The sequence below is a fragment of the Gadus macrocephalus genome, chromosome 9 (assembly GCF_031168955.1).
Source record: "Gadus macrocephalus chromosome 9, ASM3116895v1".
Taxonomy (NCBI): Eukaryota; Metazoa; Chordata; class Actinopteri; order Gadiformes; family Gadidae; genus Gadus; species Gadus macrocephalus.
Genome location: NC_082390.1, coordinates 11,741,949 through 11,757,182, shown reverse-complemented (window position 1 = coordinate 11,757,182; position 15,234 = coordinate 11,741,949). Strand labels below are relative to the sequence as shown.

Sequence of the window (15,234 nt, the reverse complement as noted above, 5' to 3'; positions counted from 1 at the left end):
GAAATGAATTGCCTTGCTTTTTAAGGCAGAAACGTTAATAAATCACATAAAAGTTGAGGTTGAACATTAGAAGGTATTTAATGGCTCCGCAATCACAAATCCGAAATTCCGGAGCACAGTTACACAATTATACATGATACAAATAATAAAATCCCAGTTTTTTCCCCCAAGATATAAAAATAAGTCACCGAAAAAACACACATGCGGTACGAAATGGAATAAATTATAATACTAAAAAACACCAAGAATACAAACTGTTTGTCTGAAAGACGTGGAAGTCCAGGCACTGTTGGCCGCCCCCCCTTGTGTGACACATGCAGACATGACGAATCATCACAGGTATGACCCCCCTATGACCTATTCTCCATTACATTGGTGTCCTTAAAACGTCTTGCCCTCAACCGGGGGTTGAGGTATGGTGCTGCTATCACAGTTGATATCCGGTATCTGCTCCACAAACGACTGTGGAGTCCACGGGTTACATGTCATGTGACCTGCCGCAATCTCTTTACGGTCAGGTTCTGGAAGGAAGGCGTCACAGAGGCGTTACTGAAGATGTCAAAGGGTTGCATGACCGTTAATCATGGACAGGTTCCTTCCTAGGCTACAAAAGGTGCAGGGGAAAAGTATTGTAACCCAAATTACAACTTTAACTTCTCACAACAGGCAGCAAATAGCTTTAAGGATAACTGATGGACAAATATTAACACATGAAATCATCTTCGTAATAGTGGATCCCAAGATGCCAAAGCTAGTTCTTTGGAAGGGAGAACTATGTGATGCTCCTTGGCAGGTTTAAATATAGGGCTGAATGTGGTCCTCAGCGTTGACGACGTCATAGATTACTTTGCATTAGCACCACTCACCTTCCTTTTTGGCATTGGAGATACTGCAGTGGCTGGGGCCTTGCCTCGCCTCCTCACGTCCCCGGTCACAGTTCTCATACTCTGGGTCCACCTGCTCCTCTTTGATTGAAATCCTCTTGGCGTCCTCTGCCAAAGCAATCCCAATTCAAATCAGAAACAAAGGGAAGTTAAATTTGGCCAAACTTGCAACAGACCAAATAAGTAGCGTTCAAATAAAACAAAACACAGCCACACTTAAACAGCTAAGGTAATGGGTAATAAACGGTTGTACCCTTTGCCAGCTGTAGATCAAAGGAGTACTCTGTCTCCGTCACTTCAAGGCTTGGCTTGCCCTTGCCCTTGCCCTTGATTTGGTCGCGAAGATCCTTCAGCTTGATGTAGAAATGCACCTTATCCTGAGCCCGGGGAAACTGCGCACAGCGCGGACTCGATGAGGGCATCAGGTAACACACCTATCCATAGAGACACATGTCCATAAGTTAACAAGTTTCCACCCCAGTGAGACCCTTGTACTGGTCCATCTGTCTCATCTGTCGCCTGTTGCCTATTCACGTACCGTGCCGGTTTCAGGGATTTTGTATGGCTGTAGGCCAAACTCAAGATTCTTTGCCTTTACCCCAAAAATCTCTTTGCAGAAGATTTCATAAATGCCTGTTAAAAAAAAGAAAAGAAAAAAACATTCTCAGTTAACAGCAGATTACACTCAAAGACACTGTGCCTTAAATCACCAGAACATTTGAAGAGTATTCTTACATTTCCCATTAAACGCTGCGATCAGTGGCTTGTATTTCTGAAGCTTGTCAAGTAACTGTCGACCTCCTTCACGAATCTCCTTGCTGTAAAAGAAAAAAACATTCAATATTCATCAACAATCTTTACATATAAATAAGTCACCAAAATGGCTGTTTGACTCGGATGGTACAAAATTCCAGCATTACTATTTCTCAAATATGGCATGAAAACCAAAAACTCAGAAATTTCCACACCTATGAAAATCCAACAACAGTTTTTTAACAAAGCCGGAACACTTTAAGCTTGTTCAGCCTAACAAAAACCGTGGCCGTAACACGCCTACGCCTAGTATACTTATTGGTTTACTTGGACAGGTCTTTGCTTCCTGGTGTAGTTCTCTCCACCATGTTGGTAAAGCCGATGCCGTACTTCTCCGGGAGACTCTCGTCGTGCATGTAGTTGAGCTGCTCGTCAGACAGACCTGACAGGAACAGACACTTCCCTGGGAACAAGGGTGTAGAACATAAGTCCATGAAATCTATTCAAACTAACCGTTTGAGCGGTCAAGACAAGAGTATGTACAAATGGGTCTCACGGCCTCTTAACACCACAAGGATTTTAGAATATGAGTTAAAAGAAGAAAGCCTGCATATTACAAACTTCTAAATGGTAGTGTGCTTTTCCACAACACTTTCCTTCTTAGTTTACATTGAACACTTTCCATTCATTTTGTGAAAAAACGGGTGGTCAGCTTTTGCACTTGCACAACTACTTAACTGCAACCTGTTTGAACTTACTGGTATGTAAATAGATTTGACCAAGTACAAATTATCAAAACAATGTCATAAAACTACATTAGAGGACGTACAGAAGTGGTTTCCTGGATTGGGGTAATGGCGTCCTTTGAAGGCTGACAGCAGTCCCGGGTTGATTCCAATCTAAGGAAAAACAAGGTGTTACCATAGAAAACCTACTGGAAAGTCGACATTTTCTGTGAACAGGAACTCAGCACTGGTGTGCACAAAGTCAAAGTACCAGAGCCACCTTTTCACCGCCATCTGCACCTCCTTGTGTAGTTTAGCTGGAAATAGACCACTCTTTGCTAAATGAAACAAATATATGCATCCGCACAAGATAACTTACTATCAATATGTCAAGATTGTAGGTAATAACATCTGGCAAGGTTTTGGCCATGACCTCAGCCACTGACATGCCGTTGAAGCGGTTGAGGGCTCTCTTGGCCTTTTTAGCGGCCTCCTCCTCACTCATCTCGACCGGCTGCATCTTGCTTTCCTCCGATTGCTGCTTTGGAGGCCGGCCCCGCTTCCTCTTGCCCGGGGGTGCGGCTAGGAGAATTAACAGATGTTCAGAGATGGCAGCAAAGATTGCTTTCTTTGTTTTTATATGAACATTTGTCCAACTATTGACATGCTATGTATATACCTGATTCAGCTAGAGGCCATATTGGGTGGGGATAAGTTGGATTTGGAAACCTTCTCGAAACAATGTGCAACAATGGAAACGCACAATTCTAAGCCGGTATGGAAATGAGGAGCAGAACTAAAACTATTGCACTGAGCTTTCATGGTTTCCAAAATTCAAGAAGGGTTTCCCCACCCAGATAACCAAAGTGAAAAAGGTGTAAGGCAGTTACCGATTGTTGTGCTCATTATTAGGTACTGAAAATGTGCATAACATGTTGTATCGTTACAATGATCCGGTGTGATGGGAGTTAGTGGGGGAGGCTGCCTCTGCCTGCAGGCTTACTCACCTGGTGCGGGATCGACAGGTTGTTGCTGTTGGTGAACCCTCCCTGGCTCCTCCTGATGCCCTGGAAACTCCTGATGCGGACTGGGCTGGAAAGCAGGCTGTTGGCTCTCCCTGAAGTTGTGGTGATAGTCAAGTTCTGCTTGGTGGGAGCCCTGTGGATAGTAGCTTTGGTGTGACAGGAACTCCTGGTGAGATGAAGGGAGTTCCCGGAGGACAGAGAGCTCTGTCATGACGGGCTCCTCCCGTGATCCTTCGGCGTATTGGCCCATGCTATGGTACTGCATCAGGTGTTGGGCCTGTGGGTGCTGCTGGCTGGACTGGTACCTGGGGGAATAGTTTGCGAGCAGAAGAGTAAGACATTAAAACGGGATAATGGGAAACTATCATTGAGTGAATTACCTTTCTGAACCAGAGTAAAATAAGTTCAAATGGGTGTAAAGAGGGATGGATTGAAAGATAGGATTTTGAGTGCATGCACACCTTACTGGAAGTGGGAACAAACGGTGACAAGCTACCTACAACCCTTTATGCACCCTAAACATTGTGATCATTGCACATTCCGAGCTCAGAATACTAACCTGATAAAGATGATCTCTTACAATAGGCAAAATGATGAACAGTATGGCATTTCCACACTTTCGCATGCATTTCCTGTAAAAATGAATCCCAATATTTCCTTCACTCCCTCGAAATAGTTTTTAGATCAGCCATGGAATTTCCAAAATCAATAAACAAATGAGGATTGTCCCATATGTTGCTCGAAGACAACTCACAACCAGTGATGCCTTCACAAATGATGTTCGATTAGCATATCTGTATAAATAATAGTCATGCATGACATGCTATCTTCATGGAAATACAAAATAATGGACGATTTCCGATCTCCAACAGAATTACATTCGGATTCGGCGAGGACAACTCACCACTGTTGGAAATAATCCGTAGGAACCGTCAGTGACGTATACTGTTTTTCTTCCATCTTAATCGTTGATATACTTGAATAAACTAACATTGATTATGCTGACAGATTTGTACGTAAAAGCATAGTGTGGGACATTGATGGGATATGTTGGAAATAACGTTAGACAAAAGGAAGTGTCTGCAAATTCTAACCGCAGTAGTACAAAGACGGCTGGTGGAAGGTATTGTTACTAGCTTCTATCCGCTTTACATGCCTCACAAACTGTCTTCATCGAAAAATACCACTTTCATTTTATGAGTACGGAGGAATAAAAATAAATCAACACGTAAATAACGTACCTGTCATACATTTTTTGTTCTTTTTAATAAGGGACAACGTTCGAGCCCATTCAAAACAAAGACCATTTAAACGTCCAGCATATCGTTTAATGAGCCCGTTGGCGAGTAAAATAAATATATCGCCACCCATAGGCGTGGAGTATTCAAAACTCATACTGATTACAATTTAGAAATACAATTCTTAGAGAAAGACAATGATTTAAAATCTCCAATAAAGGTACGGAATAACTTAATAACTCTTTGATAATATAAATACAAATATAAATTAATATTAGGCCAAACATCTATACTACCTGGGAGAGACACACGGTGGCGACAGAGTGCGTGTGTATTGACACGTAACCACGAATTGATTGGAGAAGAACTGAGCGTTATGGAGTAGAAATTAACCTCGGCGGAAGCATGTAGGATTCCGCCTACAGTGACATTTGTTTATTTTCTGAAGAAAGCGAGGTAATATTTATTTTGACATAAACATTTTACCCTAGACATTTTGGAAACGTAGCTGTTGGGATGGTAATTAAATGAGCAAGCGAATATTGATGTACTTAAAACGTGTTGGCATGTGCCGGTTTTTGGTCACTCAGTGATTCTGTTCGTACTTATTAACCTACGATATACCTCAAGACCTACCGTCGGATCATATCGATGAGCATGCATTTCATGCTTGAATACAATAACCATAGATAATACCTTGTAAAGCAAGCTGTGAACTGTGAAGTTGGGTTTCCTTTACATAATTTCTGCCATAGTATTTCAATTAAAGGCAATGCTACAATAATATTGCTGTTTTACTATCTCAATGCGTGTTTTTTTTGTTTTGTTTTTACACTCGCCGGTTTGTATTCAATAGGGAATATACTTACAATCATGACCTCTAAGCTACCTTTCCTATCAATATCTATTTACATTGCATTGCGTCATGCCATTCTTCCCTCGCAGGTTAAACTCAAACCCCAATAATGCCAGCGGGTGTGTCTTGGCCTCGCTACCTGAGGATGTTTGGGGCCAGTGTCCTTGCTATGTTCGCAGGAGCACAGGCTGTGCACCAATACTACCTTCCTGACCTAGTGAGTATCACAATGTGACCCAGTCACTCGTGTGTGTGTGTGTGTGTGTGTGTGTGTGTGTGTGTGTGTGTGTGAAAATATTCATGTAGAAGATTCAATATACCATACACTTCGATTATTGCTATTTTATAGTTATAATAATGAATAAATCCCTTGAAAAAACATTATGATTCGTCGTCATTGTAACCCAAAGGATTCTGGTTTCGAGGAAATAGGTTAATTTGGACATTGATATAATTGAACACTCTTGGGTAAATGTGGAGTACAGTGTGTTTGTCTGTCATCATCCACCAGAGTATTCCTGAGATCCCACCCAGGCCCGGCGAGTTGAGGACAGAACTGCTTGGCTACAGACTTAAGGAGGAGGCTGCTTCCCTGCAGCAGCAGATGAACTCTGCACAGAAACCTGACTGATCATATGCCCTATGATCTCAGGGATGGACATGATTCAAGTGGATATATATTTGATATTTTATGAATGTGTTGCAGATTTTGTTTTATCCCTCTCAGTTAGACGACCAAAACAGTTAGAGGACCTAGATGGCTTTGGTGAAATTGCAATTTTGTCACTGCTACCGTACCTTAAGTTAATCATCATAATATACTATGAATTAATAAATACATTGTCTGTCTTATACTAATTTGTTTCTTCCTGTGAAAGTGAGTCATACTGTATTTCCTAGGTTGCCTTATTTACAACTTTTGGTAATCGCAGGGTTTGGTACATTTGTGCAAAAATGGAGACTTAACAAGCTCAAGCATAACATTTTGAGTGATACTCATGTGATACTTTTATTGTATATTAGCGATTTTAATAGACAGCCTGTCCAATAAAACTGTTATGCACGAAAAAAGTATTACATAAGTATCACTCAAAATATAAAATAAGTGTCATTATATTCCGTATTGATGTCCCTACCAGAGCAAATTGAAATAGCTCTGGTCCCGACCCTTCTACGCAGGCAGTGGTCCAGACTCCAGCCCCCGGGGTATCATAGCAACCACAACAAACAGTAGTAAAGATGGCGACTCCAAGAGCAATAGAAGCTGCTAAATATCTAGAAAGGCACAAAATTGCCGAACTCATGAACAACCTGACGAGCAGTTTGTTATTTAACAGACCAGGTTAAATCTATTTCCATGTGTTATCTTGTCATCCATGAATTATTGTGTATCCACGAACGATCGATGTAATCCGATAGGCATCTTATTATATCCATCGTTTATGGACTGCAGGTGTAAACGTATACTGTGATGTAAACATACATTTGAAATGTTTGTTTCGGATAATATTTTCTTTACAGAGGATCCGAAAGATTTTCTCATTGACTACCTCGGGCAGCTGAAGGACTCTAAAGATAACCACACACAGGGGCCCTGTCTTTTTAATGAGTCCAACTTGGACTCCGTATTTGGAATCCTAGACCCAACTAATGAGGGATACGTCTCATATGACCAATACAAGGAAGGTGCGTTGAGATTTAATATATGTGCCTCCAATTATATTTGATCACCTGACGAATGCAAAACAACTGCAATTCATTTCATGTTTAAAATAACAAAAGTTTTCTCCGTCTCCATCTAGCATTGATCACTTTAGGGGTAAGCAAAATAAACGAGCGTCCGGAGGGGGGAGATCACGATAGAATATCGCGCGAGACGTTCAAAGTAGAAGCGTAAGTGCACTTCCAGGAAAATATAACCGAGAAATGTATATACCTTCATGTTTTCTGATTGTTTTGTTACATGTGCATCCAGGAGGAAAGGTCTACAGAAGAGCTCAGCAACATACGAAGAATCTTGCAATTAGATGTTGTGTTTTTGGGTAATGTTATGCTGCTCTTTGAAGATGTTGGTTCGGTTCTATGTTAAGTTTATAACTGCAATGTGATATTGTTGTCAAATCAATAATAATAAATGATTAAAGTACGTCAAGATAAATTGTTACATTTCTTTCCTCTGTCATCTTCCCTTCGAAATCTCTAAACAGTTATATCATGTATATAGGCCTATACATATCGTAAGAATAGTTTTATATTTCCTGACAATGCTTTGGGTCATCATGGGAAGATATGAGCTCGTATTATGCATCCTTGGAGAAAGAGAGACACTTTTCGACAACGGTGTTGTGAATCTTGAATGACCACCTTAAGAGGGCGTGGCTACAAAAAAAAGTCATGGCGTCCTCCGTTGATTTGACTTTACCGTTTTCTTACTAAAATAAAAATTAGATATCATAACCGGCTACCACTAATATTAAGTACAAATAATAACCTGTTCTGCAGATCCAACCATGGGGGCCGTCCACGCAAGGGTAAGACAAATATTAAGAAATTAAAGCATGACCTCGATAAAGCAGACATATGCCAGCAAGATTTGTGTGCTATTGTAAAGTCACCTCAGCGATAAACCTAAGCATTTCTGTCAATTGTCGATGCAATGTCGTAGCGTGCTTTATATTAAGTTATACATTTTGTATATTATGTGCAGACGTAGAGAAAACGACATCACATGTTTTGTCTTGTAGAGCCTTGACCCTCTCCCCATGAAGGGACCCGAGCTGGGTGTTCATGCCGATGACATCGAAACGTCAGATGTTGAGAAGGAAACTAAGCAAGAAGTTCTTGAAAACAAAAATGTAATATCATATGTAACATCTAATTTCCATAGAGCAGTAAATACATAAGCAATTTGATATTGTCCAAAACAATAGACAACTCTATCTTATCTCTTGCAGGTGGTAGTTCAAAAAGTCCACATAGATGGGCTGGGAAAAACAAAGGAAGACTTCCTGACTTATGAAATTTCCGAGGTGTTTCGAGCAAAGAACCTAATAGACGTGAGCATCCATTGTACCATGTATGGGTCCAGACCCTTCTCTCAATATCTAGACACATGGTGGACCATGAGCTGATTCAGCTAGATGTTATTATTCCAGGTAATGAAGAGGTCTCATGAAGCCAGACAGAGACTGCTGCGTCTTGGTATCTTCAGAAAAGTGGAAGTTGTCATTGACACCTCACAAGGTATATTGAGACCGACTTGATATTCTTATAACAATCTTTTTTGTTATTTAGAGTTGTGAAAGGTGTTTGTGCATGGATTGAGGCTGCACTGCAAAACTATTGAGGATAGCTGCGTTTATGCTGCAACACATTTTCTCAATGTTTTGATTCCATTCAGGAGTTGATGCCCTTCCCAACGGTTTGGATGTTACGTTTGAGGTGACAGAGCTCAGGCGCATGACAGGCAGTTACAACACCATGGTGGGCAACAATGAAGGAAGCATGGTACGTAGTTCCACCATGGTCCATGAGTTGATTTTAACAGGAATCACACAAGAACCAAAGTAAGGGAAATGTATGGTTTTCTCTGAATGTTCTACACATTTGTATGATCTATACATTACAGGTACTTGGTCTGAAGCTCCCAAATACATTTGGTCGTGCAGAGAAGCTGACGTTCCAGTTCTCTTACGGCACTAAAGAAACGTCCTATGGCCTATCTTTTTTTAAACCTCAAGCAGGGCACTTCGAACGCAAGTAAGTTTGGATATTATCAGAACTTTCTACCAAATTTTGGGAATTTAAAAACGCTAAAATTAGGCCATGATGGTGTTATAAATTATGTATACATATTCTTTCTTTACATTTGAACAATATTCTGTGAAAGGAAATGGAACAGTCAGAAGCCATGTGTTTTCTTTGATGATATTTCGGTATTCGGTTAGAGAGATCAAATCAAAATCCTCTCAAATAAGTCTTGATTCCAGGCTCAAAAGTTGTTTCCAGAGGCTCATCCTTTGAGCACTGCAGATTATCGCAGATAATCTGCTCATCCTCAGATTATCTGCGAGTTTGCAAGGTGGAGACTGGCTATATTTTCCTCGTCTTTACTTTTTATTTTCTTCTTTCCACTTTCAGCGTCTCTGTCAATCTATACAAAGTCACAGGACAGTTTCCATGGAGCTCACTGAGGGAGACCGATCGAGGCGTCTCCACAGAAATTAGTGTAAATTGTTTTGTGAATTTATATCAGCTTTGTCCTTGCGAACATCTCTTAAACTCCTCCAATAATCGATTTCTGTTGTGATTTTGATTGAAATGGTAATGTGGAATGGGAGCTGCTGGAAGAAGTTCAAATTCTAATCGCTATCATTGTGGACCTGTCCTCTTTTCTTTTTCCGGTACCAGTTCCCTGTGTGGAGGACCAACCACACCCTCAAGTGGGAGGGAGTGTGGAGAGAGCTTGGCTGCCTGGCACGGACTGCATCTTTCGCTGTCAGGGAGGAGAGCGGGCACTCCCTCAAGTCGTCATTATCGGCACGTTCTCCCTGTGTTTTGCTGTAGACGTGTGTCAATTCGTACCTGTTAATGTAATGCATGGTGTTATTTTTTTTTTTTTATCAGTCCTGTTCATTGTTGAGGTCATGTTCTTAATGATGGTGGAAGGCACCCAATACTCTTGAAAGGGATAAAGGAAAAACTTAAAACTCAATGTTTTCACTAGCCATGTGTTTAGCCATTATTTTGGTAATTCGCTCCAGAAGCTGGAGTATTATAGGTGTTATAAATGCATTCTCCTCTCTTCAGCACACAATGGCCATTGATACCAGAAACTCCTCCATCTTGCCGAGGAAAGGAGGTCTCTTCAAGGTTCACCAGGTTGGTGTTCTATTGCAAATGTTTTGATCTAAAAAAAAAAAAAGCCAATAGAATATTGCATACCATGCTCATATTTCATTTTGATGGTGCAGGAATTGGCAGGTTACTTCGGTGGGGATGCTCGCTTCCTGAAGGAAGACTTTGAGATTCAATTGAACAAAAGTCTTTTCTGGGACTCGGTGAGAAGTCCTTTTTATACAAAGATTCTTGAGTGAGAGGTTATTTTTAAATATTAATTCCTGAGTGACCTTACTAACTATTGCTAACTGACCTAGCAGGTCAGTTTTCTTTTTTTTACAATTTCCAGATGAAAATAATACAATGGAGTATTTAGGTTATTTCTGATAGTTCTTTCTAATACTAGTTTTTAATGGACCACTGTCGTTAACAGCCCAAGAGCGAGACATTCCACTATATAAATATAAAACAAAATGTACCTTTTTTTAATGTATATATTTTTCTGCCACTACATGTTTTTGACTATGTCTAGCTTGAAAGGTTTTGATTCTGGTAAAAGCTCCACCCGTAATACATGAAACACACAAGTCTACTGTCTTCTCAGTGGAGTCTTTACCGCTTTCCTCTTCAGGTTCTGTCAACCTCGCTATGGGGTGGCTTGCTGCTTCCCATCGGTGATCAGCCCACAAGCATCGCAGACAGGTAACACTGACAAAATTATTCTCAAAAGTATCGCAGACCGGTAAATGAGAATACCAGTCCCACAAGTATCACAGATCAGTAAAACGGACTATACCATCTCCAAAAGAATCAGACAGATAAATGACAATACCAGTCTCACAAGTATCCCAGACCAGTAAAACTGATGATACCATTTCAAAAAGAATCACAGACAGTAAAACGGACAATACCATTTCCAAAAGAATCAGACAGACAAATTACCATACCAGCCTCACAACAAGTATCACAGACAGGCAACACTTACAATACCAGTCCCACAACCATCAGACAGGTAACTGACAATACCAGTCCCACAAACATCACAGACAGATAACTGACAATACCAGTCCCACAAGCTTCACAGACAGATAACTGACAATATCAGTCCCACAAGCATCAGTGTTAACTGTGATGTTTTATACTTAAGAATTAGTATGATAAGTCAAGTGGCCGTGTGATTGTGTTGGATAGGTTCTATCTTGGTGGACCCACGAGTGTCCGAGGTTTCAGCATGTATAGCATGGGCCCACAGAGTAAAGGTAAGCCAGTTTTGTATGGGGTTTTATGCCCTCATGGACGGGACAGGGAAAGTGGATTGAAGAAGATGGGAGTGGGAGGGAGAGAAAAGTAAAGAGGTGCAGCATCTGGACAGACCGTGGTCGTCACAAAGAACAGTGGCTATAAAGTTTGCCACTAAGCGGCCCCATGATGCCTCTTTTTTGTACGGGTAATGTATAAACGGCTGGAAAGGGAAAGCCATTCATACTTGACATGCTCTGGACATGTGGGTGCTTGATGTCTAGGCACTGAAGAGCCAAACCACAACATACTCATCCTGTGGTTGAATGCTCCTCTTTTGGCTTGACTTAGTTCAGAATATTCAGTATGTTAAAGAAATGGAAGATTGGAAATAGAGCTTTGAATACCTGAAAGCAACTCTCTTCACCAGCAGAGTGTGGTTTAAAATATATAACAAAAATCACAGTTTGAAAATCCACGCCATTCATTGCATAATTGTTGGTGTGTGTACGCAGTGGACTCAATACAATGGAGTTATTTCATGCTGATTTTATATATTTTTGCTAATAATATTATTGTTTTTATATAGTAGTGTATGCATTACTAGCTTAAATACCCTTACAGAAAAATAAGGTATTCACAATGCTGTTTTGATTTTGATTGCAACACTAGGTGACTACCTGGGAGGGGAGGCCTACTGGGCTGGGGGTCTCCATCTCTACACGCCCCTCCCCTTCAGACCAGGCAAGGGGGGCTTCGGTGACCTCTTCAGAACGCACTTCTTCCTCAATGCCGGGAATCTGTGTAACCTCAACTATGGTGGGTACATTCAGGTCACCCATTTTAGAGATGCAACTAAAGTTACGCAGTACTAGTCTTACTTATTTTCTAAAACTGAGGTAGGACAACAAAGTTGAAACGCAGGGCTAATCATTTACACATTCCAGAGCTCAGATTGTAAGTCTTTGTGTGTGGCGCTCCAATGTCTTATATTTGAGCAGTTGAGTTTGTTTCATTTTTTTTTTATTATCCTTTGAATTTGTGCTCAGGTGAAGGCCCCCAAGCCCACCTGAGCAAGCTTGCCGAGTGCATACGCTGGTCGTACGGAGCAGGTATTCTGCTGCGGCTGGGAAACATCGCCCGGCTGGAGCTCAACTACTGCATCCCAATGGGTGTCCAGAGCGGAGACAAGTACGGCGTTAAGATAACTCACCACTAGCTGTAAACATAATCAACATTAGACTAAAGTGATGGTGGGATATGAAAGTGGGCCAGAATATGGTTAAACACTAAAAGGGCCCCTGTTTACCACCTGGTGTGAGTGGCCAGGTGTTACAGTCTGGGTATGCTGGTGGATGGATCTATCCATCAACTATCTATCTAATGCCGCTTTTCCACTGCATGGTACCAGCTCGACACGACTCGACTCGACTCGACTCAGCTCGCATTTTTTGCGTTTCCACCGCGAAAACATGGTATCTGGTACCTGAAGTGGTTGCTTTTTCTAGTACCGCCTCGCTCTAGGTTCCAAGCGAGCTGAGCCGATGCTAAAAGGTGACGTCGGCAGACGGCCGGCCACTGATTGGCCAGAGAGTGTGACGAAGTCACGAGAGCGACATGGCAACCACGCTGGTAACAGCCATAGCAGCGCCGCAGCCAACATATTCCACTTCTTCAACTTCTTCAACATGCCAGCTAATATGTTGTTTGCGTCGCGTACAAAAATTACGTCACGGCCCTTTCGCGCAGCCGACCCCGCCCACGTCCAGGAGGTACTATTTGCGGTGGAAAAGGACCCGTACTACTACCGTGTCGAGTCGTGTCGTGTCGAGTCGAGCTACATGTGCGGTGGAAAAGCGGCATAACACTATATCTATCTATCAACATTTATCCCCTTGTGATGTCACTAAGGGTGCACTCACACTAGGCCATCTGGCCGTGGCCGTGGCCGTTTTCACACCTAACCGTGCTCAAATCTGCCAGTGTGAGTGTGGCCAGTCTGGCCAGGCAAGGCCAATTTGGCCACTTGGGAGAGGTGTGCTGCTACGGTACGGGCCGCTACGGTACAGATGCTAATGAGCCGACACGCGCACACGCACGGCTACGCAACCTGAGCTGGATAACGTATAGTCCATGCGATGACCAAGGACATAATAAAGGCGACGAGCCTTCTTTTCCAGTTAACGGTAAACATATATCCAAATAAGCAACAGACTCAGCAAAGTGCGAACTGTGTTCTCTGTGTTGTTGTCCATTGTTGTTAAAACTCTGACTGGCGGCAGACTTTATTATGGTCCATGCAGCGGACGCTTGGTGATGACGTGTTACTTACGACGTGATGACGTATGTACAAGAGCCTACCGTGGCCAGGCCACAGTAGCGACGGCCAACGGCCACGGCCAGATGGCCTAGTGTGAGTGCAGGCCAGAGAACAATGGGGCCATTTGAGCACGGTGTGAAAACGGCCAACGGCCACAGCCAGATGGCCTAGTGTGAGTGCACCCTAAGTAAAGGGCAGGGCAGATAAGACATAGGTGCCCTTTAATTTAGAACATTGCATAATGATACATAACCCTATTGACAATTGATTATATCCCTGAGTGATCAAGAAGGATTTTCTTCTAATTGAGCGGTAGTCATTCTGCTCAATGCACTCTCCAATCTGTTCATACGCCAATATGTTGTTTCTTGTTTCATAACAGGATCTGTGATGGAGTCCAGTTCGGAGCAGGAATTCGTTTCCTGTGATTTATCATCCTTGCTTTGGAGCGATATTCAAGACTTGCAATACCTTTATGTTATTACATTACAACCTACTTTATCAACTAAGCACGTTTAAGTGGCTATTCTGAAAATCCACAATTGGAATATGGCAAGATGGATCATTCTCCAAATAATGCTCTAATCAGAAGCGACAGGGCGAAAATAAATTCTGAGATGAATTTCCCTTAATCACTTACTGTACAACTAACAAAGTCATCATGTCTGCGACTTTTTTATCTTAACAAATATTTTTTTGGAATCATGGTCAAATGGTCAATGGTCAAAAATGTATTCAGTCCATTTGTTAGCCAGATACCAAAAACATTTACTTTTTTACTGCCATTGCTATTGTTGAAATTCCCATAAAATCCATCCACTATCCACGTTATCAATCCAGATCCAGGTTTATTTCTCCCTAAACATTTTCTGCCTTCTGTTTTGTTTTGTAAACTTTTCATTTAATGCCTACTTCTGTTCACCTTCCACTGCATACAATGCTGTGTGAGGGCTCATTCCTCCAGTGGAGTGACCTGGTTCACAAGTATTTCACAGACTGAAGCCTTTTTTTGCCTAATGTTATGGCAAAACTAATACAATACAAATAAGATATTAAACAGCTTGTTTGCAGAGTTAGGGATAACAACGGGAGACTTCCAACCATGTGTGCATTTATCGAGGGTCGATGTAAATCCAACCAAACGTAAAATTAATTGATAAAAATATTTTTTTTTTCCTAGTTGTGCTTTAGTGGTTTCAGTATAGGCTACATTTATTTTTATTTCTATGTTGTGAGTTTAACCATGTATGGTCATGTGTGATGCAAGGAGAGGGGGAAATTGTTTTACTCTATGGCAATCATTTTTGTATTTTTAATCTCTTTATTTGATCTAATCTTGGTTGTTATATTTTTTT

General features: G+C 41.5%; 4 protein-coding genes across 10 annotated transcripts; 3 read left to right on the top strand and 1 right to left on the bottom strand.

Moving 5' to 3' along the window:
* Nucleotides 1–59: 59 nt before the first annotated feature.
* Nucleotides 60–4,750, bottom strand: tdg.2 (thymine DNA glycosylase, tandem duplicate 2). Of its 7 annotated transcripts, none has more exons than XM_060061775.1 (11): nt 4,629–4,712; nt 4,292–4,373; nt 3,370–3,692; nt 2,742–2,944; nt 2,467–2,536; nt 1,965–2,100; nt 1,620–1,702; nt 1,423–1,517; nt 1,138–1,318; nt 867–992; nt 60–521 (listed from the first exon to the last, which is right to left on the bottom strand). In XM_060061775.1, exons 1-11 carry the CDS (start codon nt 4,633–4,635, stop codon nt 382–384), a joined length of 1,446 nt encoding a protein of 481 aa, XP_059917758.1. In that variant the 5' UTR covers nt 4,636–4,712; the 3' UTR covers nt 60–381. The 7 variants fall into 7 exon arrangements, with proteins under 7 accessions (XP_059917758.1, XP_059917759.1, XP_059917762.1 ...); XM_060061776.1 differs by lacking the exon at nt 4,292–4,373 and adding an exon at nt 3,968–4,019 and having other exon boundaries at nt 4,629–4,650; XM_060061777.1 differs by having other exon boundaries at nt 493–604; nt 4,629–4,715.
* Nucleotides 4,751–4,922: 172 nt separating this feature from the next.
* Nucleotides 4,923–6,335, top strand: LOC132465107 (ubiquinol-cytochrome-c reductase complex assembly factor 6). The gene is made up of 3 exons (XM_060061833.1): nt 4,923–5,081; nt 5,571–5,698; nt 5,993–6,335. Exons 2-3 carry the CDS (start codon nt 5,591–5,593, stop codon nt 6,110–6,112), a joined length of 228 nt encoding a protein of 75 aa, XP_059917816.1. The 5' UTR covers nt 4,923–5,081; nt 5,571–5,590; the 3' UTR covers nt 6,113–6,335.
* A 152-nt stretch (nt 6,336–6,487) lies between these two features.
* On the top strand, nt 6,488–7,645 carry si:dkey-42p14.3 (EF-hand calcium-binding domain-containing protein 10). Its single transcript, XM_060061828.1, has 4 exons — nt 6,488–6,823; nt 7,003–7,167; nt 7,284–7,374; nt 7,457–7,645. The coding sequence occupies exons 1-4, from the start codon at nt 6,721–6,723 to the stop codon at nt 7,506–7,508; spliced, it is 411 nt and encodes a 136-aa protein (XP_059917811.1). The 5' UTR covers nt 6,488–6,720; the 3' UTR covers nt 7,509–7,645.
* Nucleotides 7,646–7,804: 159 nt separating this feature from the next.
* Nucleotides 7,805–14,805, top strand: samm50 (SAMM50 sorting and assembly machinery component). The gene is made up of 15 exons (XM_060061836.1): nt 7,805–8,012; nt 8,226–8,336; nt 8,436–8,537; nt 8,637–8,724; nt 8,882–8,988; nt 9,110–9,240; nt 9,622–9,709; nt 9,892–10,020; nt 10,291–10,362; nt 10,455–10,541; nt 10,952–11,022; nt 11,512–11,579; nt 12,232–12,378; nt 12,609–12,750; nt 14,262–14,805. Exons 1-15 carry the CDS (start codon nt 7,992–7,994, stop codon nt 14,305–14,307), a joined length of 1,410 nt encoding a protein of 469 aa, XP_059917819.1. The 5' UTR covers nt 7,805–7,991; the 3' UTR covers nt 14,308–14,805.
* The last annotated feature ends 429 nt before the right edge of the window (nt 14,806–15,234 follow it).

What these genes read in the sequence shown, in the direction of transcription:
- si:dkey-42p14.3 (XM_060061828.1), top strand. Translation starts at nt 6,721, where the DNA reads ATGGCGACTCCAAGAGCAATAGAAGCTGCTAAATATCTAGAAAGGCAC. An exon ending in TTTGTTATTTAACAGACCAG is followed by an intron (nt 6,824 to 7,002) that starts GTTAAATCTATT and finishes TTTTCTTTACAG; the next exon opens with AGGATCCGAAAGATTTTCTC. An exon ending in GAGACGTTCAAAGTAGAAGC is followed by an intron (nt 7,375 to 7,456) that starts GTAAGTGCACTT and finishes ATGTGCATCCAG; the next exon opens with GAGGAAAGGTCTACAGAAGA.
- LOC132465107 (XM_060061833.1), top strand. Translation starts at nt 5,591, where the DNA reads ATGCCAGCGGGTGTGTCTTGGCCTCGCTACCTGAGGATGTTTGGGGCC. An exon ending in AATACTACCTTCCTGACCTA is followed by an intron (nt 5,699 to 5,992) that starts GTGAGTATCACA and finishes ATCATCCACCAG; the next exon opens with AGTATTCCTGAGATCCCACC.
- tdg.2 (XM_060061778.1), bottom strand. Translation starts at nt 4,380, where the DNA reads ATGTTAGTTTATTCAAGTATATCAACGATTAAGATGGAAGAAAAACAG. An exon ending in CAATCCAGGAAACCACTTCT is followed by an intron (nt 2,101 to 2,466) that starts GTACGTCCTCTA and finishes CCTTGTTCCCAG; the next exon opens with GGAAGTGTCTGTTCCTGTCA. An exon ending in CGCAGCGTTTAATGGGAAAT is followed by an intron (nt 1,518 to 1,619) that starts GTAAGAATACTC and finishes TTTTTTTAACAG; the next exon opens with GCATTTATGAAATCTTCTGC.
- samm50 (XM_060061836.1), top strand. Translation starts at nt 7,992, where the DNA reads ATGGGGGCCGTCCACGCAAGG. An exon ending in TGGGGGCCGTCCACGCAAGG is followed by an intron (nt 8,013 to 8,225) that starts GTAAGACAAATA and finishes TTTGTCTTGTAG; the next exon opens with AGCCTTGACCCTCTCCCCAT. An exon ending in GCAACAATGAAGGAAGCATG is followed by an intron (nt 8,989 to 9,109) that starts GTACGTAGTTCC and finishes TATACATTACAG; the next exon opens with GTACTTGGTCTGAAGCTCCC.